At 48.2% G+C, this 26,650-nt stretch overlaps 1 protein-coding gene across 2 annotated transcripts in view; it reads right to left on the bottom strand.

Moving 5' to 3' along the window:
* Window positions 1-14,553, bottom strand: part of RALGAPA2 (Ral GTPase activating protein catalytic subunit alpha 2) — a 123,632-nt gene extending 109,079 nt beyond the window's left edge. For both annotated transcript variants that reach the window (XM_086631942.1, XM_086631943.1), the window contains exons 1-3: window positions 14,448-14,553; window positions 6,564-6,674; window positions 5,887-5,936 (exon numbers count right to left, since the gene is read on the bottom strand). In XM_086631942.1, the coding sequence (XP_086488068.1) occupies window positions 5,887-5,936; window positions 6,564-6,674; window positions 14,448-14,553 (267 nt within the window). The remainder of the gene's footprint in view (window positions 1-5,886; window positions 5,937-6,563; window positions 6,675-14,447) is intronic.
* Between the last annotated feature and the right edge of the window lie 12,097 nt (window positions 14,554-26,650).

Below are 26,650 nucleotides of genomic sequence, written 5' to 3'. Positions count from 1 at the left end.
CGCAACAATAAATTATTTACAGTTATTCGTTGAGGGAAAACATCTGCCCAAAGCACGCAAGATACTTATTCTTGCCCTAGGTGTACCAATAAACAGTAAGGTCCCTGACGTTGAACATATGCAACGTATCATTAGAAGTACAAGAGAACACTAAGAATAACATCAATGTTACTTTAAGAGCAATAAGAGATGAACCGATCAGAATTATAGCAGAACAAACTGCAGATAGTTCAAAAAGTAATTTTCTATCTGTAGAAAAGAAGAGCTATAAGCAATTTTATTGCTATCAACAAATAAGCCCTTTTTACTCTATTGAGCTTGAGAATTGGCCAGCCAAGTCTGTGTGCCCAGACTTGAGGCTCAACAGTGGGAATGGCAATCACAGCAGGCACAGGGAACCCACTGAACAGCTCTAACAGAACCTACAACCTGAATTTAAAGCTGTGACTCTTAGTGGTAATTTGATTTCAAGTGTAAGATAACCTGCAGATGGGGAAATTAAGCCACTGAGCTGCACGGACATGAGGAAAATGCAAATAGTAAAATGGAAGTTAAATAAAGGGGAACAGTTAAATAAAGGGGATAACTCCAAGAAATGAGAAAGGAGGACCTGTGACAATAAGAACTCAAGAATTACTTGACTTGATTATTCCTTGTAAAGAATTTTATAAGTACTTTTCACCTTGATCAGTTTCAATACGCAATCTATTTCTGCAGAATTCAGTCTTGCTCAGTTTTATTCACAATGCAGCAAGTAACTCGGAACAACATCCTAAGATCAGCAAACCACTCTAAGAAAATGCTACAGATACAAAAGAATGTCCTTTTGCACATTCATAAAAACAGCAACGCAGTGCCAAAGCCTTCTGAAAGAATTACGAATCGAAAACTGCTGAAAGTTTCACTGATGCAGGTTTTTGTGAAATTGAAAACGATCTGCTAAAAATCACCGCTGGCTTGGAGATCTGCTTTAAGCTGCTTAACAAATGCTGCTAATTGCCACAGTAGTCTACATAAAGCAGAACCTACAATGCGGCAAAGAATTCAGTGTTTAAAATACCCGCAGCAGTCTTAGCCCAGAAGGAACCAAAGTTACCCATTTTAAAAGTTACCCTTACGTGCACTGCTCAGCAGTACTGAAAAAGAAGTGTACATTCCTGAGCTGGGCCAGTGCCCAGAGCTGCCTGGTTGCCCACCACCGCAGGTGCTCCTCCCACAGACGCGGCGTATTTACCGCGCACCGTCTGCGACCGACTTTCCAAAGGGGCTGCTCACAGACTGCAGCCCATTAGGAACCTGTGCCCAATTACCATCAGCATTTGCAGAACAAGTGACTTGTGCACATCTGCAGCAATAAATTTAGGCTACACAGCTGCTTCTGCACCCGCTGCGCTCACATTCCGACAGCAGACCGATCCACGTTTCCATGGATTTATCTTTATCTGCTGCCTGCGTGACCATTTGTAGTTTATATTTAGATGCACTTCTAAGGACAGCGATACTTTAGTAAAACCAGTAGCAACTGCTACACAGCAAGGAGCTCAAAGTTCCAACAGTTTATTGATTCCCATCCCTGGAAAAACGCTTAGCGTTACACGAAAGCCAAAGCAGACTGCGAGTTCGAGCGCAATACAACTGCAGAGGCTATTAGCACATCTACATTCTGTCCTACACCCACTTAATACTTAAATCCACCTGCTGGGTCCATACTCAGGATACTCCAAATCACACCTAGGAATGACACACTAAAATTTTCCGGCTGAGCTTCTAGGGAAGGTGGAAACAGACCATTCTGTTTCTGTTAGAACCACAGCTCGTCTCTCCTGTTTCAGCAGGGCAGGAGGCATACGGGGGAAGGCTAGGCTTGACACATAAAAGGGTGTAGAAGCATGATCACAGCAAGGTCAATATGAGGTACATTAGATACCTTTCCCAAGGTACAATTCTGTAGATTCTTTTTAAATAAAATAAATAAAGCAAATTGTGCTTACTCCGTGTCCGGACCCAGGGACTCACACTGCTCACTTTTTCACCAAGTTCAAGAAACCAGAAGTTCCACACAAAACATGGACTTACAGAAATTAAGAGACTACAGCATAAAAGAACCTTTTTGTACAAGTTATATGAAAAACACAGTATGCTTCTATAAATAAGGGCCCGTGAAATACAAGGGCACTATATGTTATATCAGTGTGCACCAGTGAAAAATGAACAAGAAAAAAACCACCACACTGAGAAGCTTTCAGCATAGGCACCATCCGTGTGAGCTGGGAGTACCTACTCCGTCTTCCCAGCTCCCTTGAAAACTGCAGTGAGACCTGAACTTCACTGACAGCATGGGAAAAACTTCTAGCAACAACAGCAGCTACTTCAGTGACTTTGGGAAGCTTTACTACACTAGAAAGAGTGTCTGAAAAAATCCAAGAATAAAATATTTCATAGAGTAAACATGTTAAATCAGTGTAATGAATTTTATGACAGCATCAGCGTAAGAGATGTGGCTGTTCTTAACTAGTAAGGCGTAATTATAGAGAACGAAAAGAAATTGATCTCTGTATTAATTATATCAAAACCATCGCTCTGCTCTTCTTTCATTGCAGACACAAAAAAAACTGCAGTGTCAAAGAAATCAGCTGCAAGAAAAAAATACTTTATTCTAAAAAAAGATAAAATCCAAGCTTGCACAATCAAATGATGACCTGATACTTTTATGGGACCTACAAAACTTACATGAACGTAGTGCATCTTTCCTGAGTTCTGTGACACAGTGCCCAGCTGACAGCTGTAACAAACAATGCCCCAAACCCTATAGAGCAGTGATGTAAGAACAATATTCACGTATTCTGAAAACAGGTGACAAATCTGGAGATAACTAAGCCTTACTAGAGAAAAAGCAAATTTGTTTTTCAATCATTTTGGCCTTTTAGCTGAAACGGGGAAAAATAATACAGATAATTACAGTTGTTGTATCATTTCATGAATGTCTGTTTGGAAGAAGACAAGGCCAAAGCACCGTAGAGAGTACAAAATAAGAACCTGGTAATATTAATTGTAAAAAAAGTACAAAATGAACTGTTAACCTTTCATATGACTCCCTTTTGATTAATATCTCCTCTTCCATTAAAATGTTGTTTGATGTTGTTGTTGAGTGGCCAAGCTACGTAGCTGACGTATAAAATTAAGACTTCCAGAAATTACAACTGAGTCGACTTCGTTTTCAGAACATTTGTGGAAATTTGTTAGTTTTGCTTAATATACACACTAGGTGTCACTCACCAGCAGCAGAACGCCCACCAAACTACACCAGGAAAGGCAGAAGTCAATTCCTTTCCCAAGTATTTTTATTGATTTTTAAACTGTTAACCCTCAGCACCTGGATTCAGGATTTGCTAATCCTAAGTAATTACCTACTTAGCTAATTAGCAAAAACTCGAGGAAACCTCTGGCTCACGCTGCCATCAGATGAAATACGGCAAGCTTAACAACCAATTAGTTGTGTGTCCTGTGGCTTGCAATATGAATGTTTAATTACTTGGCATTTACGTTTTTTCTTGCCGTGTGTTCGGACTGACGTGTTCTCGGTGTCCCCGTTAAAAGACCCTCTAAAAAGCTGTTTTCCTACAGTGCACTACGTTATCCAGCGGTAGAGCTGCAGACGGGCTGCAGGCATCCCAGAAGATGAACACCACGAAGTGGATCGCTCCAAATGCCACTCAGTTTTCTTAAACGACAGCTCCTTCCCGAGAGCTGCCGATGACCAGGCTGTGGGACAATTCTCCTCGACCGGGACCAAAGCTACGCTCTGCCCATGTGTAACTGGGGGCTTTTGTTTCTTCCTCCAGCACGTTCTCCTGCTGCTTTCATAGATTTTCTAGGTTGGAAAAGACCTTAGAGATCATCCAGTCCATCCTGGGATCATCCATCATCTCTGGATCATCCAGTCCAACCTGCTTTGAAGCAGTATCCCAGGGGCAGTTATCAGCTGCCACTCTCACGACAGGAATACGTATTTATTCACTTTCACTGGGTGAGTGAGCACTAGCTACTTTCCATTCCACGACACAGACACAGAATTTAATTACTTATTCAAGACCACAGAGTCAGCGTATTAATGAGCTCCAATTCAATTGCACAGCCTTGCTCAGTAACATGGTGATACCTTCTCCACTGGGGGTGGGGAGGGAGGAGGAGGAGGAGGAACTTCTGCCCCCAGTACAGTCCCAGTGGATACACAAGCTCATGGTCTTCGGCACCACCCTCATGCGAAATCCTAAAGCAGACTCTTTTCCTAATATCACAAGTAGCTGAAAGCACAATTTGATTTTCAGATTTCAGTCTGAAAACGTAGTCTTGTAGTTAAAGGAGCGAAGGGAGGGAGAAGAGGAAAAGGGAGATGAACCTGCTGCATCATGTAAGGCAGCAGACGAGACCACAAAACCCCAGGATTTCATGTCATCATTCTGATGGCCATTTTTCATCTTCCAGGCACGTCAGGCTAAACAGCATCATTCTTATTGTCAATATTAATATTTTTCTAACTACAAACTATACATTAATGCAAAAAAACAAAGCCATATACTTCCTGGATTTTTGGTTTGGGTTGTTTGGTTTTGGGGTTATTTTCCATTTAACTTTTGTTTTAATTTCAATTTCTAGAGTCCCATTGAAAGTTGTTTTTTTTTCCCCTACCAAAAAAACAACCCACAATATAAACAAAGATAACATTTTTATGATGCAATAACAAACTGAAAAGTTAGTAGTTGGATTAACACAGAGAAATCAACAGAAGATGCACGTATTTACCCTTAAGAATGAAATCAGGCCAATTACTTATCCAATTAATTGTTAAACAACTAAAGGCACCACTGACACTGATCTCTGACTTCAGAGACAGGTAGAGCTTATGCTAAGACTTCTGGTGTGCGTTACAAAAGCTTCTTTTGTATGTTAGGCTTTCATCTGGTCCAGGGATACTTTCTCACATCCAATATAGTTAGGCAATAACACAAATTACAGAGGTCCTTTGGAAAATGATCTATCACCGTCTATTCTTATTTAAATTAAAGACAACCTACTTTGATTATGCAGAAGTTAACTAGCTAATATTTCCTCCCAGACACTGCAAATCCTATGACCACCAGTGCTGGGAAGGATATGCTTCTGGAAGTAAAAGATGCTCCACTGAATTAAAAAAAAAACAGAAAAGAAAAAGTTAAACAAATTAACATTTTGAACACTCAGATCAAACTGATATGCAGTAGTTGACAACTCTTATCCTTTCATTTTCCTTGTGCTGCAAGACCAAATGCTGCAATCATAACAGATGCCTCCATTGGAAAGTAGAGCCCAAACTCCTGCTGGGACGCATTCAAAATAACATAACACCGAACTGCATACTGACAAAGCACAGGAAAAAGTACTGCTGTTTTGAACTACCCCCTCATAAAATACAGAAATAAGAAGATATTTAATGAAAAAAAAAGAAAAAAAAGACTATTTTGACAGCTTTAGCCTAACAGAGGCTATGCAACTGTTGATCACTTGCTCCCAAATGCTACTGAAAAACAACAGGATGTTTTCAAAGAGCTGATCCTCAGCTCCTTAGGACAGATATATTAATGGATGATTTTTAAGTAATTTTGATAAAATTTCTTAACTGTGGCTATTCATTCAACCAACGCTCCCATTGCATAATAAATTTTTTATTGTTGTATCTGAAAACTTACTGCATACCTGAGTTCTTCTCTGCCCTTCACCTCGTATAGTCGTAGACACCTACTGTCATGTTGACTGATACCTGGCTTTGCTCCTCATTGTAAAGGTATAAGTAAGCATATAACAATGAGATTTAAAATAAAAATTAGTTTCATGATATGGAAAACTTACTTCAAAAAGAAAGAGAATGGAGTCCAGCTCCTCCCTTTGTGATTTATTCCCTACAAGACAGAAAACAATATTGTTTGCCATAAACACGCAGTATGAGACAGACAGCAAAACTATGCCATGATACAACTGAGGTCCAAGATGCTGCACTTAGATAAAGATGAAGAAAAATGAACCAATATCAAGAGAGCAAGATGTTTCCAAACTTCAGTGCCTCCCTCTGGATTCTGAATGAGGGACACCTAGAGCCTCAGACCTGCAAAGCGCCGCCGCCGTGCTCATCTCCGAGCAAACGGCTATTCCTGCCAACGCATCTTCAAGATCGACATCTGCTCTGCGGATCTCTGACAACGGTTCAGTTGAAGGGACATCTGCTTAACTGCAGGATGAAGGCCTTCAACACTCCAAAACGAGTGTACAAATGCACAAGAACCGATTTTTGTGCTGAAATGAAACTTAAAGCCATAAAAATGTAATTAGAATTATTTTTCAGAGAGCAAATTTTCATGCTTCTCTTCTAATACCATAAAATTAAAACGATTAATACTGTATTCCATGAAACTATTAATGAAAATATAGATATTTGTGAACTATAGCATCACTAGATAAGCTCCAATAGAACGCTTTTGTGAACAGTTACGGAAAACTGACTCAATTGCTAGCAAAACTCCAAAACTTACCTTTTTGTTTCAAGCTATTTTCCAGTGTTACGAAATTTTCATAGAATATAAAATAAACTTGAGAATAATTGTTCTCAAAAAATTGCTTCAGGTCACTTCCATCCACAATATCTGAAAAGAGGAACAGACAGAGTTATTACACAGCGTCAGAAAGCTGAAAATTGTTGTCTTCATGCAAATTTAGTATTACAGAATGAAATAAATGCAACGTGAAACAATTTTTGTGATTTCATTAAACAGTCTGTTCTAAATTGTGATTCCATCCTTGGAAGTAAAATAGGGAAATATCCATTTTCACTTAATTTATGAAAGTTTGCAGTGTGGCTTAGATTCATTTGTTTTCCATAAAAATAATTTAAAAAAAGAGATGGGATATGTCTTAAGTATCTAACCAATTGGCTTCCATATCATCAAAACAAGCGAGCGCTGGTGGGAAAAAAACAAACACCAGCAATGACTTCTGTATGCAAATTACAATACAGTTTTTAATTCAATCTAACAAGCAGATCAATCAGAAAACAGCATATTTCCAATTCATTTTTGAAAAAATAAGAGAAATACAAGCATGCATCTCTTCCCTAAGCCTTAACTTAGGTCTAAAATTTGAAATAAGTTTATTTTTTAAGAAGAAAAAAAAAATTAACATTTTCTAAACCTAACACTAGCAAAACACACTTCATCTGTTCGCTCTTTACAGTAACTGATTTGGTCAAGAAAAGATAAATGATTCCATCCAGAATGAAGATGATGAAGGGCAAAAATTATGAACAACATGTCTTCTCACTCAAGTTTCATCTTTGGAGAAACCCGTTGGTTAATCAAGACAACAAAGCTGATCACAACAAGACGACCCCGTAACATCGCACAGCTACAGAAGAATGAATGACTTTAGCCTTGGATAATGTTTTGGGTTTTTTTAAATACCTTTTCAGTAGTAAGGCTCTGTTTGGTTGCTTGTACTACGGAAACAATCAGTGCATGGAAACTCTCTTACATGATATTTGTCTCCTGCAAACGACTGGTCTTGAATTTGCAAGCTAAGTGCAATTATTCCTCTCCATGAATGCGTTCTGTTAAACACAACTCCAGGAGAAAACAAGGCTTTCATTTACAAGGATTTTATATGGAGGAATGAGGTCATTAAAATCTAAACAAAAAGGAAACTTTCCCTTTAAATTGTGAAAGGAGGAGAAAGGAACTGCCTAATCAAAAAAAGTAAATTCTCCTTTTCTGTAAATGTGGCGTTTCAGTGGTGACTCATCTGTTATTCTGATGTCAGCGTGCATTCTTACTGCTACATCCTTTTCCTACTGAACCATTTTGTTCCTCATATTCCTCTGCAAGATACATAGGAAAACCATTTCTAACCTTAAAGAGGCCAACAACAATACTCTCATCTACTACCTTAAGAGTAGATATTCACTTGTAAATGAGATTATCTTGCAGTTCTGCATGCAAGTTGTCATCCCAACACCAGGGCCCGCTTGACTTGAAAAAAAAATAATAATGCAAAATAAGCCACACACCCAGTAATTGCAATGCTCGGTCAGACACACAGCTTCCTCGGGTGTTTCACTACGACATTCCCTATTTTTCGCACGCACTAGGAAAACACCATTTCTCTCCTCCTTCACCGTGCAGGTGCTCACGGCGAGGAGCGGTGCAAAGCAGCACTGACCGTGCCCTGCTGGTGCAGGGAGACGGGCAACGCCGTCGGCTGGCAGGGGCAGGATGCCCAGCCAAGCTGGGGACACCCTTTCCAGCAGCCTCTCTCCCCTCCGCGTCGCACCGGGTCGCAGGGAAAGCGTCTCCAGGCAGGCAGCCCCACGGCGAGCACATCGCGGTCCTGCAAGCTGCCCGCTCGCTCCGGCTCGCCCCACAGCCCAGCTTCTCCCACCCATTCCCCCAAAACGCCACCATCACAGGCAGAGACCACAACACACAGACTGCGGCTCAAAAGGATTTACCCAAAGTGGGCAGGAAGCCTACGACAGTAACGTGGATCACTACTCCATGTATGTCTAGCCTGGAGCAGGATAAGGCTCATTCTTCTGTTTTCCAAACGGAAAACACCAGTGAAAGTTTCATGCACTGTTTATCGTTTAAGACACTAAGATAAAATATTGACTTTTGGCAAATCGCACTGTCTGAAAAAGTGTTAGAAGCATCAAGGAAGTCAAACAGCGAGGCTGGGACTGAACTGCAGGCATTAGGTTATATTTTTGTACTTAGATTGTTGTGTTTACTCACAAATAGCTCTTAGATTGCTCCTGTTGAAAACAGCCACCTGGTGATTCCAAACTCTGAGCACCAAAATCTAAGGCAAGCTGGCAAACGCTGCCAGCCATCAGGTAATGGTGGCTTTCCAAAAACACACATAATGCACCTCCCTTCCCCGAGCAAGGATCGGGGATCCAGTGGCTAATGCTTCTGATTAACACTTCCCAGCTCTTCCAGCAACATACAGGACACAGCGAGGCATTCCCGAGGGTACTCAGACATTTCTTCTACAAAAGATACGGAACGGTTCACCAGATGACTGCAAGTCACCTTTGCTTGCCTTATTACCTAAGCTTAAAATTTAGGGAATCAAACTACTCGGGTACTATTTAATAAGAATCAGAGTTTATTGCCAAGCTCTTTCTTACTACTCTTCCTCGTATTAAAAAAAGTAAAAATCTAGAGGGGACATTAATCACTAGTCCTTAGCACACCAGCTTCCCTTTCATTTTTCTCTTTACTACCAAATCTCACTGCATTCATTTCAGCAGCTAGAAATCCTCCCTGAATGTCACCAACTTCCAGAGTCACTCGGCTTTGTGTTATTCATACAAAGTTCTCCCAGTCCTCAGGGGTTGCCTTTATCTCTAGTACTTCAAAAATTAAGGAGATGAAGAGACAACTTTGCAGTCATATTGTGGTTAATGATCAACGAGCCTCACCCCAGAAACTACATACGATTTTTACCTACCTTAAAAAAACACAAACATAAAACACCTCCACGCTTTTTCAGATTGGAACATTAAATGCCAAATAAAAGCCTAGAACATAATTTTCCTTCATTTTTTTCAAAGGAATGCCAGCACGGAAACACACTTAACTAAAAAAACCCCTCCGATTCAAACAATTTCGAAAATAATTTCACACGAAATCTAAGGAACAACAGCTGTTCTAAATTCAGCAAGAAGTTTGGGAGCATTCACTTCCGAATGTCTCTAAAGGAAAAGCTCTGCTAACATTGTATTAATCTGGCCATGCAGAACTGCGTAAGCCAAGGCAGCGCCATCACTAAAAACCCCCACTACTCTCCTTTGTTGTCTCATTTTTCATTGAGGGAGTTAAATGGAAAACATGTTTTTTCTTAATTTAGGTTTTATCATTTCCAGCCTTCAACAAAGAAAGTTCTCCGGCAAATCCCACTCTGCAATCAGTAGGAATAACAGTGCCACGAAGAAAAGGCTCCTCACCCTCACGAAATGAAAGTATCCTGTGATACCTCATTCCATCTCATGCACGAGCTAAGAGTGACATCATCCAGATTACTGCAGAACCACAGCAGACAGCAGTTGTTGTTCCTATTGCATCATTATTCATACAAGATACTGTGTCATGGCAGAGTAATTCTTGAAACCAGAGGAAAAATTCAAGGCAAATACACTAAGTCATGCAAAGACATTCAACTAAACATTGCAATTGTATCTGACAAGAAAACACTGAAAGAGATGTTTCAATTTAAAAAAAAAAAAAGACTATTTTTTCCCAAGAACGACCACAGAAACAGTCTTCAAGAGCAGAGACACTTTTATGCTAAAAAAGTCCCACAGAAATTACTCTGGGAAACAGTGTAGAGGGCTTAATTTATGGCAAATCAGTGTGAAAGAGCCAAACTTGTACCTCACCACCACCATTTAGACCACCATCATTTTTCAAGTCTATCCTAAAAAAACACCACACTATTGACCACTTTCACACTCAGTATTTGGAAAAAAGTTCCTACTGACTTTACGAAAGTTCTGAAAGTTAGTACCTCTTTACAGCAATAAAAAAAAATAAAGGAATTTTTTTTGTCATTCCCCCAACACAAACGAATACCCACTTTAAAATAACATTATGGTTCTGGTTAGTGTTTTGTATTATCGTGCAGGTGGGCTGTCCCACAGAAGCAGGGACTCAGCTCCTACAGGGCATTAAAGACTCGAGAGCTGTTACGTGCAACAGAAATGCAAAGGGAATCTTTTCTTTCAGTTTGGGCACTGGACAAACTTACACCCATGGCAGCTGAGATACCTGAAGCAACCAAAAACTGGGTTGTTGTTGACCCTGGTGCTCACACAACCCCTTATTTATGGAAATACACATTCCTTTCCCTCATCCCTCCCCTATTATCATCTTTTCTCTGATTTTTATCCTCCTACTTCAGTAGCATCTCAGAAGAGTAACTGTCATTTTGTTTACAATTTAATTCCTGCGATTTAAAACTAACAAAGGAAGACATGATGGCTTTTCCGAAGGAAACATAAAACCAGGAGCAGTTATTTTGAGAACATGTGCCAGTATGGCCTGAGTGAAGCAGTTGGGGACAGGGAGGGAAATGGCTGGGGTGGGAGGAACACTAAGACACACACATTCCTACCCTTGACCAGCACAAGGACCGCTACATACCAGAGGAGGAAAAGAAAAAGGAAAAAAAGAGGGGAAAAAAAAAAAAGAAACATCCAACTATTTTTGAGCCTTTATACCAAAACCTTTGTTTTCCTTAAACACAGGAGAGGTTCTTACCATGTGTTGTTTCGTTTTCTGTGCACAATAGCACCATAAAACACACACTTGCAACAACAATATCTGTGAAGATATTCTCTTAAAAAAGCCACTCCCACGGTATCTCAAATGTTTACTCTGCCATCTCCGGAACATCACAGAGCTGCTCTAGCACCGTCCCTGCACTGAAACGTGCCCAGCAGAGAACAGCCAGCTGGCATATCGCAGCCCTTTGGCCAATACGCCACAATTTTCACTTAACCCCAATGCTCAATAACCAGTTTGATCACCAAATCAGGTCCCTATCTCCAAACGGAACAGACACTTGGAAGAAAAGGTATTTTCTGAGAAGTGACAGGTGTATTTTCCCCTCCCCTGCCAACTGGGTGATAAGTATCTTCACAGAACACCGCCAGACAACACTACCTTGAGTACCACCTGCTTTGGGACATAAATTAATTCCGTCACACTAGCAGGCACGTTTTGCCGTTTGTTCCGCCCGCCAGGTCCGTCACGGGAGCCTGACCACCTCCTCCGTGCCACGCTGGCACACAAAACGTAACGCTCCCGTAAGAGAGGTATCATCAAGAGCCACAGCAAGCCCAGTATTGCATCTCAAACTGGTTGTGACTTGGCTTCACAAAACATTCTGAGCCTCATCTTGTAAACAATTTCCCAACATTTTTTTACAATTAAACTTGACGTTATTTTAATACTGTTTGTACAGCACACGAGCAATAAGACATACACGGTTAAAAGGCGTATTGTCATGCAGACAAGGTGTCTTCTGCCTTTCCAAATTCCTGCTTAGGCACTTGGATACATGGTACAATAAAAAAAAAAACAACCCACAACAAAAAATCAAAACAAAAACAAGCAAACAAAATATTTTATACACCTCCAGTACAAGAAAAGTGCACATTGGCTCCCCACCAAAACTGACCATCAGATTGTCAACTATTGATATTTTTTACACAAAGAATAGGAAGAATTTACGCACAGAGCAGTCCTGTACCCTTCACTCCCAGCTAGCTCCAAAGCAAAGGTGCAACTGCTCACAAAAAACGGGAAGACTGGAAGGTGCTGAGGGACTCAGGTGAGCCTCTTGCCTCCCACCGCCAGGCACGGCAGTCAGAACTGCTCTGCCTGTGAGTCCAAATCGTGAAGCTTCAATACCTACGGACTGGGCATGTCGGGCTTAGGTGCACTGCTCAAAAGATGAGCAAGACCTGGTCACTTCTGCAGCACGACACGAGACCATGTACGGATTCGTCCAGCACCTTCTCCGCTAATCCATTACCCACAAAAATCTCTTTTTCAGATTAGTTACTTAAACACAGTAGGATCACAAGGGAGTAACGTCTTTAAATCAGAGTGATGGTTACTCACACCTGTAAGAAACACACCCCCAGAAATCAGCAAGATGCCTGTAACAAGTTAATTATCACAGATTCTTCTACTCGTCTGTTTTCCGTGCTTTCACAGAGTACAGCCTTCCCAGGGGGAGCATCCTGCCGGAGACTAATCGCTACGCTTCTCGCTCAGGATCATAGTCAGAGCCCTCACCACAAAAGCTCCTCGCTCTGCTACAGTCTGTTCAAAACTTCTTTTGTACGTTTTCTCCTATCGGCGAAATGTCATGGGAAAAAGCTTTAACCTCAAACCCAACCTCGAGGACCACCAGCGAACCCACGCTCCAAACCGCAGCCAGGTTCCTCGGTGCAAGTCTTGCAGCCTGGTGCACGTTCCAGGCGGAGCACCGGAGAGGAGCACCCCAGCTCTGCAGGGCCTGGAGCTGCTTCCCGGGCAGGACCTTGGGCTCCACGCATCCTGCACACCACCCAGAGCCAGCACGCAGAGGGTCTGAGGGGAACACCACGAATGCTGACTGACCAGAGAGCTGCTCCTCAGCAGAAGATACATCAGCCAACTCCTGCTCTCTCTGGGAGAGCCACTGACCTCAGGCCCTCTCCTCCATCCACTTACTATTTACTTACTCCTTACAGCTTGTAACACAACACCTTTGAAGCTCCCACATACCTGCCGAACTTGACTGAAACGGTAGACTAAAAAACGATTAGAGTACATGAGAAGCACAAGGCAGATCATTTCCTCCTCCTTGTTTCTCAGGAGGACAATCTAAACTGAGATAAACAAATACTAACACTGTCTTTGATTCTCCTGAACTAGGACGGTGCACAAAAGCTCTTAAAGAGAGCCTTCTCCTGCCCCAGCGTGCCGACTAACTGGGAACGAGCGGCCACCCAAACCCTTGCAGATCATGGCTCACAGCTGAAACGCATCAACTGGTTTCAACGTTCAGAACAGAAGGACCAGGGTTGAGGCATCAACTGTTGGAGAAAAAGGTGCGACCTTGCTACAGACATGGGAAGGGCACCACAAAACACCACTACACGACCCACTTTAAACTTTTTTTTAAGAAATAAATAAATAAAAAACCCAAATCAGCCTTGTTGACACGAGCAGCGTTTCTATGAATGGATCTTCCAAAGAACGCCGCAGGAAATACGTTTACGTGCTATTTTGCACCCGAACAGCAACGCTGCGTTCACACTGAGCGACGCACGTTTTCCCAAGCCAGGAGCAGCAAAACGCACCAGTAACTTTCTCTAACAGCTCCCGTAACTTTGCTGGGACACGCTCCGCTCCCTTCCAACGGCGGGAGCGCACGGAGCTCCGCAAAAGGCGGCGGGAGCCCCCGGGCACAGCGGGGTCTCTCGAGGTTCGACCGCTCGGTTTTACTCCCGGGAGGAGCGCGCTGACCCCCGCCGCCCCAACACGCGCTGCGGAACGGTTCGGGGCACGCGGAAGGGTGAGGAATTCGGCGTGCCCGGCGAACCGCCCGCGGTCTGCCCCGGCGGGCACCGCCGGCAGCTGCTCCCCGAGCCGGGGACAGGCGGCTCCGTCCCGCGCTGCCCGGGGGCTCCCCGCCGCCCTGCCCGGGGCTCCCGGGCGCCGTCTCGGCGGTCCGGGGGCAGCGGCGAGAGCGCCGAGCCGCTGGGGGGGCCCCGGGGGGCGGGGGGCGCCCCTCCCCGCCCCGCCCCGGCCCGGCCCCACCCGGCGCGGCGGGAAGCGGGCCGGCGCCCCGCGGCTGCGCCCACTCACCCAGCAGCGCCCGGAGGTGCTTGAGGCGGGTGAGTACGTCCCGCTTGGGGTCCAGCGCCTTCTGGGTGGATTTCCTGACATCGGCGTGGCCCTTCCTGGAGAACATCCCGGCGGCGGCGGGGCGGGCGGCGGCGGGGAAGCGGCTGAGGGCCCGGCGGCCCGGCAGGTGCGGGAGGCGGGCGCGCACAGCTCCGGCCGCGGGCAGGGAGAGGGGAGGGCGGGCGCGTCCCCGCCGGGCTGCCGAGCTCGCCGCCGCTGCCGCCGGCGCAGGGGTGGGCGTGCCCGCGCGGAACCGGCCGGCCCCGCCGCCGGCGGGCCGCCTCCCCCGGCCCGGCCCGCCCCGGCCCGGCCCGCGCCGCCGCAGCGCGCAGGCGCGCCATCACCGCGCGGGAAGACTACAGGCCCCGGCGTGCCTTGCGGCGGGTGGCTCCGCGCGGGGCGCGCCGGTCGGGGTGGGGGGGACAGACACGCTGCTGTCTTTGACGTCACGCTGGCGTCGCCTTGACGTCACCGTCAGCGCCGCCCGGCTGCGTGTTGGTGCTCCGTAGGCTGGAAAGGCTCGAGCCCCGCGGGCGGGCCTGGCTGCGGCCTGACGGGCCCTCCGGGGCCCCGCCCGGGGCCTGTCAGCACCCCGGGGCCCACCCGGGGCCCCTCCGCACCGGCTTCGGGCCGCCACCGCAGCACCCGCGTCCTTCCTCGCCGGGCACCGCGGCCGCTCCCCACGGCGGCGGTGCCGAGGCCGTGCGGGGCTGGGGTCAGCGAGGGGCAGTGCCAGGGGCAGGGCAGTGCGCCCAGGTGTTGGAAACGGGCACGCCGTGGGGAGCTGGCACCGAGCGACGCTCGGTTTTGTTTGGGGGAAAACCCTTCGTGTTTGGAACAACGTGTAAATAACACGTGCCGTCTTCGCTCCCGTGACGCGTGGGAAGGGGGAAGGGCTCAGCAGGTTGGTAGTCACGCAGCAAAAGCAGGGTTTGCCCCCAGAATTGGAAGCCAGCAGGGATCCAAGTCAAAGGCCCTCGGATCCTCCAGTAAAAATCCTGGGTAGAAAAGTGAATTTTCAAGTTCCAAAGCAGGATGAGGCCGTAGGAAAGCGAACAATGTGTTTCGGAGACATGAATTGCACATATACATCTTAGCTTTAAAAGTTAATCTATGTGTCCTATATAGAAATTATTTTTCAGCCACCATGAAGCATTGTAGAAAAAGAAATGTCACAAGAACTGTAAAAAATATATCACTGCCACGCCTCGCTTCCTCTGCGCCCTCTCAGGGATCGCTTTTCCCACAAAGGCCTGGAGCCACTGGAGCAGCACCTCAGCAAGCCCTGACCATGGCCTGTGGCTTCTCCGCTGCGGGGACACCAGCCCTGGGGTGGCCACGTGGCTGGCGAGACCGGGGGACTGGGCTGGGTGAGAATTAGCCTGGCAGAATAACCAAACGAACAAGGAAGCGGCAGGAGTTTGTGGTGGGAAGGGATTGTGGTGGGTGCTCGTGGGCGCTGCTGGCCGTATGACATGGTTGTCACTGTGGCCAGTCGAGTGGTTGTCGCCGTGGCACGGCTCTCCCCGCTTGGGAGCACGGCTGGGTTCTGTCTCTGCCCGGCAGATTGTCCGTGTTTCGTAGTGCTGCCCCAGAGAGTCCCCAAACCTTGTGCCGTTCCTGCTGCTCGTTCAGAATTCACTTCCTGGAGTCACAGGAGGAGGAGCAGTACTGACCCGTATCGTTTTTTCAAAAAAACTTTCATCCTTTTTCTTCCACAAAAAGGTTTGGAGCCTGACCTTGGAGTCAGACACAGAGGGTTTGTCGTTGCCTGATGGTGTGTTGTTCTGCAGCCCGCCTGCGGCTCACAGAAATTCATTCTGCATCGTCTTGCCGTGACGCTGTTACACAACGTCTCATCCTGGAGAGGCTGGAAATCTTCCGCAGTCGTCCCAAATCCTTGCTCTCGCGTTGCACACTGAGTACCTGCAGCTCCCTGAGGAGAGCGAGTCAGGTCCTTCAGCTTTTCCCTCTCCTTGCCACAGATGGATGTGTGTGGTTGAGTGAGGAAGCACACGGCTGAAATCTTGGCTTGCTCTTTCCCTTCTCCTTTTTTTGTCCCCTTCCCTTTTATTTGTTTTAGAAAAACAACAGCTTTCCGCTTGTCTCTTCTGGGAGTTTCTGATCGTGCCATGTTTTTTTCTGCTTTGCTAAAAGAAAAAAACACATTGTTATTGCAGATAAAGCAGTTGTGGCTCTACAGCTGCTCTAAGGTCTCAGAACTTTGGTGATAACTCAGAAAGCACTGTGGTGCTTGGCACCTCACTGCGTCGCTTCAGGCACCCAATGCTTTAAAGTTTGCCAGAAATTCTTGTGAGAAGCCCCACAGAATATGGATTTCATGACTTGGATCACTCCAGGGCTCTTGGAGGACAGTCCTTTCTCTCCCTGTTAGGTCCTGGAAAATGTGGTCACGTGGAGAGCTCTGTGGGTCAGCATCATCTCACATGAGTGTAGTTAGAGTGGTTTGGTTTTTTTTTATTTGTGTGCTTTAATCACGGAATTAAGTTCATTTGAAGCCAGTTCTTGTGCATCATTGAGCTGCAGAGGTGAGCAAGTGCCCCTGGTGCTGCGTGTAGAGGGCAGGGAGATGGCCCCCCCGGCACCGCGGGGCCGGATGTCCGTACCTGGAGGTGGGAGGGCTGGCACTGGTGAGCGAACACGTCGCGATATCCAGCGGTGAGCGACCAGAGGAGATCTGGAGACTACCTCCTTGTTTCCAGCGGCGTTGGAAAGCCTGGTGCAGGGCAGGTGGCCCACATTCAGCCCTGCTGCCGTTGCAGTTGAAGTGTTGCTGTGCTTTCTGCATAAACGGGGACTAAATCCCATCTCCGTGTCTCTAGTGGCTCCTCTGGAATAAGGAATGAGCAGGCTGGTAAGGGGAACATGGGCATCGTTCAGTGGGTTCCAGGGAGAAGGGGTTTTGGCCGCTTGGCTGCGGCGAGGAGACTGTCAAAGCTCCCAGAAATTAAGACGCTTCAGTACAGAGTGTGATGAGAGACTTCGCTTCTCAAAAGTTCCTTCTTTTTGTTTTTGGAGCGCATATTACTTGGAAATACACAGTGTAAGAAAAGCTTTTAAGAATGGAAGTTATCCTAAAGGTTTCTGACAGTTTTCCTGTTTATTTCTGATATGTCTTTGCATTGGCTGAATCATCACGGCACCAAACTGGATGATAAGCTGTGGATGTTCTAACTAACTCGTGGTTTTTTTGCACGTCGTGTCGTAGTACGTGAGGCAACGTTTTGGTTTGCGTGTCAGCGCATCGCCACGCGTTGGCGAGTCTTCGTGGTGTAAAATTCCCGTGTCTTTCGTTAAGAACAAGCAGTCAGCGCAGCAGCAATGAAAACCAACCCATTTAACAGGTTCTCCCCTGAGTTTTAGGTGAGCAAATACATCTGAATGAGTATACACCTTTAGGAACTCTGAATTGTATGGAACTGACCTTTGACCCATTAGGTTAAACATCATAAAATACAACTTCTCAATGATTCATTTCTGAGCTGGTGCAGCATAATGCAAACCAGAAATCCCAGTAAACCCGCAGCAGTGATTTCAGCCTGTGAGAGAAGGGCTTGTAAAACCCTGTGGCTTGTGTTTTCTAACAACACAGCAGCTGCCATTTCCCGGAACATCAGGCGATGTGTTTCCGAAAGCCGATGCTGAAGGTAGAATCATTTCCTGAAAGAGACCTGGTCACTCAGCGTTCCGGACCTGATGTAATGTCTGCAGAAAGCAGTCGTTTACGGGGGCAAAGCAGTAGCCACGTGTCACAGAACTGGATTTTAAAGGGCACGGCACGACACGGCGCCCGAGGTGAGCTGAGCGTGCTGACATCGGCATGGCCGCGGTGCGGTGCGTCCGGTGTCCGTGTAGCCACATCACGCCCCCCCGTGGGAATCTGCCTTTTAGCTGCGTGTCCGTTCGGATAACAGGGTGGGCAGCCCCCGGCTCATGCTGGCTCCGGTGGAGGAAGGCCAGCATCGCAGCCGGACGAGGCAGGTTTCTGGGAAGTGGCAGTGCAGCCAAGACCCCACTGGCAAAGCAGGAAGAGATGACCTTGAAAACCCTGCCGCTGCGGTGCGTGCCCCGCGGAGGAAAGCATGCCCGCTGCTCGCGGCCCCTCGGGCTGTATGTGGTCCCGTTGCTGCAGAGAGCTCTCTGTTGCTGTTTCAGGCACTCCTGGCATATAGGCTGTATGGGTAAGGGGCAGCACGTTCCCAGCCTGGAATAGCCTAAATTATTAATACACGTTTACGCCACGGGCAGGCACGCCGCCTCTGAGTTGCGTGGCTCGTGCATTGTGTTCCTCCCCTCTTGGGAGCAGCGTGCTCCTTCCAGGCAGTAACGGGGCCGCGCCGACAGCGCCGGCCCCGCAGCGGGCATTGCCCCCGCCGCTTCTCGCAGCCAGTCCCTGCCGCTGGCGCGGGCTTCCTGCCCATGGCTAACAGGAGCCCACGGAGCGGCGGCGGGACGCGGCCCCGGCACGCTTTGTGCTGGGCGCGGGTTGCGTGAACAGGAGGCTGCTGAGCGGTGCTGCCCCCAGAGAGCTTTGCCTTGGAAAGGAAAAGGCTTCCCGAAACATTCCGAGACACGAAAGCTGCAGATCCACTGCTGCACCCTCCAAGAAGGGCCATTTTCCCGCACCTCCAGGCATCTGCTGGCTTGCCCCTCTCCCTGAGGTCAGGCGTGCCCGAGGCCTGAGCACCATCTGAAGGGCAGAGGAGAAGCCCAGTGAGGTCCCGAGTCCAAACAGAGCCGTGTGCCTGCCCAGGGACACTTCTCCTGCCCCGAGACCGTCTGTATGCTGGGGGTGAGGAGCAACCTGGGCGCAGCCTCCGCTGATCCTTGCAGAGAATGCCCCATGGCACCAGGTGCTGGCCTGGAGCTGGCTCCTGGGAGCCACAACCTGATGGTCTTTGTGCCGTACGCACTCGGCTCGCCACGGGCGACCGACCCGAGGGTACAGGCACATGGCTCACACTGTCCTCGTTCGATTTCTGAATTTCTTTCCGATGCGTCGCGTGAGAGCGCAGCGGCCCTGCGGAGTGAAGGCCAGCCATGGCTCTCAGGGCTTTGCTTATCGTCGTCTCGAAAACGTGCTTCCTTTCGAAATTTTGTACCAGAAGGACCACACAAATGGCATTGGGCGGGCAGCGGTGGGAAACTCTGCCTCTTGCTGCAGACTTTGTGGGAAGGCGAAACCCGCAGCCGAAAACGCGCCGTCTGGATGTCACGGGGCTCGGTGAACAGGCAAGGTTGCTTTTCCTGTTGAGTCTGAAATTTTAATGGCAGAGATTAAGTTACGGAACTTCTCTGCTTACTTGTGTCACTACAATGCTTTGTAATGAGGCCGGAAAAAAGGGTAGGGGAAAAGTAAATAAAAGAAACTTGCCTCCCAAATAACACACGGGTGAGAGAAACGTTTCCTTAGTACAGAATGCTGGTGCTCACTATTTGTCCTTCAAACAAACGCTTCACATTTTGCGTAGAGAGTGATTTTTTGTGTCCTGTTGCATATCTGACACATCCGTTAAGGCACACTCACTCCTTATTCCCGCATTCGAGTCGGCTCCCTGGCTGCTTCCCGGCTCAGGCGGGCAGAGCCCTGGTACTGTGCCAGCGTGCTGCCTATGGAAACGGGCTCCGCTCTCTTAGTCTTGATGTGACTAAGCTCATGTGGAAGATTTTTCCAGCCGGCTCCAAGTTTGATGGGTTTCTTTTCCTACCAGTGTTCCCACAGGGTGTGCAGGCATGGATCCCTGTGCCTCCCAGGTACTGCTTCAGACTTGGAGCCATACAGTTAGTGCTTAATTTCTAATTTTCCTAAGTCTGGATCCTACAAACTGCTTTCCATGGATCAGCTTCTGCAAAGGTCGGGAGTTTTGCCGGGTTTGTTTCAGCAAAGGTGCCTCATCCATGTACACTTGGCAAGGGTCTCCCCCCGTGGCTCTCATTCCACAACTGAAGGGTTTCTTACTGTCCCTTTGCCCATTGCAGGTGACTTAATGAAGGACAGAGAAGCCGAAGTGTCCCGGGGGCTGGCGATGCGAAGGATGGCGGGAGAGGTGTGACCAGTGGCTGGCTTCTCTGGCTAGTGGAGAAGGGCGGTGCAAAGGTGTACGGTGTCTGCGAAGGATGTCTCCTGGAGAGCCGTGCTGACTTCTCAGGTGAGCACGATACACCCTCAGGCTTCCCAGAAAACAGTTCGTTATTTAGCAGGAGTTGCTTATTTAATCCTTACTTCACGTGAGTTGAATGTTTACTTTAGGAAGAGCGGACGGGACTCTTTGGTACACAAAGGTGTTTCCTCCTTGGAGGGATTTAGTTCTGGTCTGGGCTGGAAGTGGTCTGCGCTGCAACGCGCAGGTCTAGGTCAGCACATGGACTGGGGACCAGCAGCAGCGTTTCGTCTGGTTCCTCTGGGGACAGGTGGCGAGTACGTGAGACCTTCAGTCACGGGGTCAGCACGAGCTGGCTGCTGTATCTGGTCGCTTGCAAAAGATACAAGTACAGTGGAGGAATCGAACACCAGGTACAGATGCCTGAGCGTAAAGTTGTGTCATTCTCCCTCCCAGCCACAGCTGGAGCACCAGGGGTGAGCCCCTGCACGTGGCAAGCGGGACGCCCGGCTCGGAGCCCGGCACGGCGGGGTGAAGGTCAGTGGCCCTTCAGGGAGGTGGCAGGATCTGGCCCCAGCCCTGTTCTGAGCACGACTTCCAGTGGGCACAGGATTGCAAACTAAACCCATAAACTCAGCCGTGCTTAAAGCTGGGAGCTGGAGTGTCCCTGAGCGGAGCAGCGGTTGGGAACTGGGTTTTCAGAAGTTCCTAACCCTGGAAATCTGGCAGTAAAAGGGAATGGAGCTTCTGGGTGCTGGGCTCTTTAGGAAAAGTCTGATGGAAAATTTCTGACTGCTGTAGCATATGAGGCATTAAAATGTCATTCGTATGGTAAAAACGATTGACAGGAAAAAAACACTGTCAAAAAAAGGCATCAGATTTCCTTCTGCCAGAATTTCCAACTGTGTACAGAGGGAAAGAGACGGATTTATGGCTATGCGTGGAAAAAAATCCAAAACAGAAGGAATGTGGATTGCATGTCCCTTGATGCCTTCCAAAAGGAAACGGCACGAAGAATCAGGAAATTTCATGGAGTAAAAATCAACCCACTAAGGAGGGATCCAACTACGCTGCAAAAGGTCGAGCTGCATGAAGAGGTTTATGGCGAGTTGTGAAAGCCCGTGACCTGCTGCCCTGGCCGGGATCCTTCCGAGAGAGGAGGTGTTGCAGCTCCAGACCGAGAAAGCGGAGACGGCTTGCACCGGGAAAGCGGGAAAATCGCTCCTCTGCTTCCCTGCTCGGCGTGCCGCGGTACAGAGATAAAGTGCTGCTTGGCTCAGCTGCACTGAATCCCAGAGAAGTGCTGTTTGCTTCACCCCTCTCCGAGAGGAAAGGTCACTCGTGGCCTCGGCAGAGATCCAGCAATTTCCTCCTGGCAGCGTTCACCTCTGCCCGGCCGGCATCGGCAGAGGTCCAGGAGCCCCTGCTCCCCTCCTTTGGCTGCCTAGCTGTATCCTGGCTTTTGGGGATGCCTGTTAACCCTCTCCCTGCCAGCCCGTGCCCCTCTGTCTTCCCTGGAGCTGACTCTGAGCAGACAGGCAGAATATGTCAGCAGTACGGCTTTAAGTAGCAGGGGGATGCTGATGGTCAGACTTACAGAAATACTCCTGGTCCTAAGGGATAATGCACGGAGGGTAAGAAGTAAAGGTCGTTTTTTAGTGAAAGTTATAGATGGAGTATTCTCCTACATGGTATGAGAGTCTTCTTTTTTCTCTTGTCCTCTGCTCAGCTTGCTTGTTTGGCTTTTTATATTGCCGTATATTTGCCTCAACAGTATGTTCACATTTTCATTGTTCTCTCACCTTCTGTTTGCTCTTTGTCACTCCAAGGGGCAGTAAATGAAGAAGGAAACAGTTGACTGGGATCACCCTTAAGCTGAGCTTCATTAACATCATGAATGACCACGCAGACTGTCTTAACCGTGAGTGCAATTTATACTGACAAACTAGACTTTGATCCTAATGGCTATGTAATATGTTAAATTCTCCTTCTGAAGGTGAGATCTCAAGTTCTCCTCTAACATAAGGAAGAGAACAAAAAAACCTTAAAAATTAACCAGAAACACACAAAGCAACCGCTGGCCACTGATGTTACACGGATTCTTTCTTCTTTTCTTCTTTTGCAAATAAACGACTCCAGAAAGCGGTGCAGTAATTATAGCCTTCAGAAATGGCTCAGGTTTTCCTCCATGGGCAAGCATGACAAAAAATAATAAAAAATAATTTTTACCAACACAGCTGGTGTTCAGATGAAATTATGTGGTTAGCTTTGAAACGATATTAAAAGAGAAATTTTAATTAACCTGTACCGCTGAGTCAGAAGATAATATCTGATGCATATAACAGGCATACAGACAAAATATGATAAAATAATTATTTGCAATTAGATATATGCATTACAGACAATGTTGTAATTAAAATGTACTTAATGTCACAGGAGGTCCTTTATTATCAAAATAATTTGTAGAAGGACTGTGGAAACAATGTGATGATTATCCATTGCTCTGTGAAAAAAAAAAATCAAAATTTACCAAGAGCCCGAAGCGTTTCTGGTTTTGGAGCAGGTACCAGTATGGCCAAACAGCTGGGCTCTTCTCCAGTGCCACATCCACTGATCACTGGAGCACACGAAGGTCACCCCTTTCGTGATGTGCTTCCCTTCCGCGGTGCCCTGACCGGCGGCAGCCAGCGGGTGCCATCCCTGTGCTGCCCCATGGCGGGGAGCAGGCACACGTCCAGACGGGAGCGCATTCCCACGCAGGTCAGAGGGAAGGAGAGATGCCATGGGGCCCTGCGCTGTTCTTCTGCTGGGAAAGCAAATCTCTTTTTCTTTCATTATTTGCTTCTTAGCAGGGTTGGGCGAGATGAGCTGCAATAAAACTGAGTGATTAAATTTATTAGAGATGATTCTTGTCTCTACTGTGGCTATTCTGAGGCACTCAGGCCATGAAAAGGGGCCAAAACCAAGGAAAAATTGCATTTGTATCTGCTTGAAGGGCTCCTTTTCACTTTTACATCTCTTGAAGAGTTGGCAGCGTGAGGGACAGATAGGCACAGCCTGGTGAATCTGAGGGGGTGACTCGGGAAGGAGCCGGGCACAGCTCAGCCTCCTGGAGCTGGGTCTGTACAGCCAGAGAGGCCGATACAGCCGCAGGAACGTGAATGGAGTAATTTGTGATAGACCTGGCAAAAGACACGGCAAATCCCGAGGGAACGGGAGGATGCCCGAGGATGTGGGTGCTGCTGCTGCTCCATCCTTAAGTAACCTCTTGGCCCGTGTGTTTGCTCATCTGAGAAAAAATAGTGTCAATGCCTCTCTGACTCGCAGGGCATGCTGCCGTCCCGGTGTCGTCGCGTTGCGGGCTTTCGGTAGGAAGGGAAAACCTCGTTTGACCGAGGTGAGGCCGAAACATGAATTCCAAGGTGATGGAGAGATTTCACTCTGCCGCCCTGCACACGGCAGCAGTCAGACACTCCTTTTAATGGGTCAAGCCAGTGCTCGGGGGCGCGTTGGGATGCCATACCCCCAGGCTGCCCGGGAGCCCCTCTCCGCCAGTTCAGCCCGTGCTCTCGCCTGGCAGCTGGCACAGCACGGCTGGAACACTGGCTCTCTGCAAAAGAGCCTTCGTCTTCGGGGAGAGCCCCCGGCGACGCCGAGCATCTCGCCCGTGGCTCTAGGAACAGCAGCTTTTGCTGGCAGCCGGTCCCTGCGGCTCACGTGGAACAGCCCCCCGGTGCCGAGGTCGGTTTCCGGCGCCAGATGCTCGCTCTGGGACCCGACCTTCTTGGTGCTAATGAAGGTTTTGGCAAACCTCCCCCTCTGGTGAACGTTTCCCCGTCAGAGCCACCGCGCCGTAATTGCAGGGGCTGCTTTGCTGTGTCTCGGGCAGAGCTTTCCTCACCGACGCTCTCTGGATTTGTGCCCCGCGCTTGTGGAGTTCCTCTTGCAGTCAACGGAGATTTTGCCCGAGTGTGGAAAGAACCCGGCCTCGTTACGGGCTGCAACCTGTCCTAGTGGCACATCTTCCTGGGAAGGATAGAGAGCAGCAATCAACCGTGGTGAAGTTAATGCTTCTTTATGGAAATACTTATTTCTTCAAATCATAAATAATAAGTAAAATGGCTGCAAAATGTATTAAACTGGAGGAATGGCTCAAGGGGAAAACAACCCCCCTCGTATATCATCAGCTGCTTCTTTATCTCCCCTAGGCTTCTCCACTTCCCCGTTTTCAAAAGAACAAAGAGAATGCGCCAAAGCTGCTTGGGGATTTCAATGAAAAATAATGAGAATTCATTGCTAATTAGGGCTCCAATTAAAAAAATGATCTTTGCAGGGACACTGTTAATGAACTTGTAAATTGCAGCTGCAGACTTGCATCCCTATAAAGATCCCCCGAGTTCGGTTCCGTTTGCGTGCGCGCAGATAACCCTTCTTCCTTTGGAGTGGGGGAACGGCTCGCGCTCCTCTCCGCGGGAGCGTGCCACCCTGCCCTGTGCCCGCTCGCGCGCTCGGGGCGATCGTGCTCTGGCACTCAGCCGGGCTGAGATAAAGCGGAGGGAGGCGAGCGCTGGGGAGCAGGGAGGATGGGGAGTTGCTGAACGCTCAGCTGAATTAGGTTGGCATTCACCTCTCAAAATATTTGGCTTTGTGAAAAAGAAGAATGGTAACTCGTGATGCGTTTTTGATCAGTCTCCATCTAACTAGGAACCGCTGTTTGTACACTGTTAAGAACTGTAGGCAGTCACAGGTGAGCTTTGGAGGGTGACCGCATCTTTGCTCATGACAGCAAACACCCAGGTCGTGTAAATCTGCACCTTCATATGTTCTAAGGGGGTTTAATTAGGATAAATGGCTACCACGGCCTCCCTCCGTAGGACTTGGTGGTTTCCGACAGCGGTGGCTGTGCGTGATGAGCCCCAGCTCCCAGGTCAGGGAGGGGAGAGCCTGCGTAGAAGTAAACGTGAATGTAAATGTGCTGGGGGAAAAACCATGTTCTTTTTGTCCAACTGCTGAGGCAGGGGCAAAGCAAACAGAGCCAAACCCAGCCGTGCGCCAAGCCCGCCGGCTACGGCAGCGGCAGCACGCGTCCGGCTGCGCGCACGCACGGGCGTTCCGCGCTGGGGAGCAGGTACCCGGGCAGACTGGTGCAGCTGCAGATAAGCCCTGCTTGCGTGATCCTTCGTCCCTCTTTCTTGGCTTGCCGGCGTTTGCCAGGAGGCACATCCCCAGGGTGTTTTGTGCCAACACCTTGTTTTCCCCTTCCTATCACCCGAGGGCTTTTATGAAACCGTTGAAGGGCCGTTAGCAGGGGGTCTGAAACCTGATCAGAGGTTGGCGATGGCAAAACATGGATAGAATTCGTGTTAATTGTACACGTTCTCCTATGAACTAACAAGGAAACTGAAACGCGCACAGCGGTCGATGTTGGCGGGCACCTCTGGGGATCATCTAGTCCATCCTCTGCTCGAGCAGGGTCACCCAGGGCGGGTTGCTCAGCACGCTGCCTGTCTGGCTTTTGAGCATGTCCGAGGATGGAGACTGCACAGCCTCTCCAGGCAACCTGGGCCAGTGTCTGACCACCGAAAAAAGCGGGGGTGTATGCTTAACTGGAGTGTCCCGACTTCAGTTTGTGTAAATTCCTCTTTTCCAGAGTTTGAAGAAAAAGTTGTGGTGATGGGAAGAAGGGTAACAGGGGTATCCCAGGCTCTTGGGTGAGAGCCTCTCTCAAACTCAAACGCAGCTGGGGGAACAAAGAGTGCGTGAGACGTGGCGGGTCATTATTCCGCTCCCTTTGTGGGCAGCGAGGTCTTTTGCTCTGGAAGGGCTGGGTCTGCCCTGGGGGGCTGCTTGGAACCCAGCCCCTCCAAGAAGAAGGGTTTAGGTTGGCTGACGCAGGACAAGAAGACATTTGCTCCTGCCCCGGTCCGTCCTGCCTGGGTGTCCGTGGGTGCGGATGTGCGTGGGCCTGTGCCGTGCCACTGCAGTTGTTCGGGGGCAATGGTTGTGCCCTGCTCTCAACACGCTCAGGGTCGGTCTGGATGT

The sequence above is a fragment of the Tauraco erythrolophus genome, chromosome 2 (assembly GCF_009769465.1).
Source record: "Tauraco erythrolophus isolate bTauEry1 chromosome 2, bTauEry1.pri, whole genome shotgun sequence".
NCBI classification, from domain to species: Eukaryota; Metazoa; Chordata; class Aves; order Musophagiformes; family Musophagidae; genus Tauraco; species Tauraco erythrolophus.
This window is presented reverse-complemented; position numbering and strand designations above follow the sequence as displayed.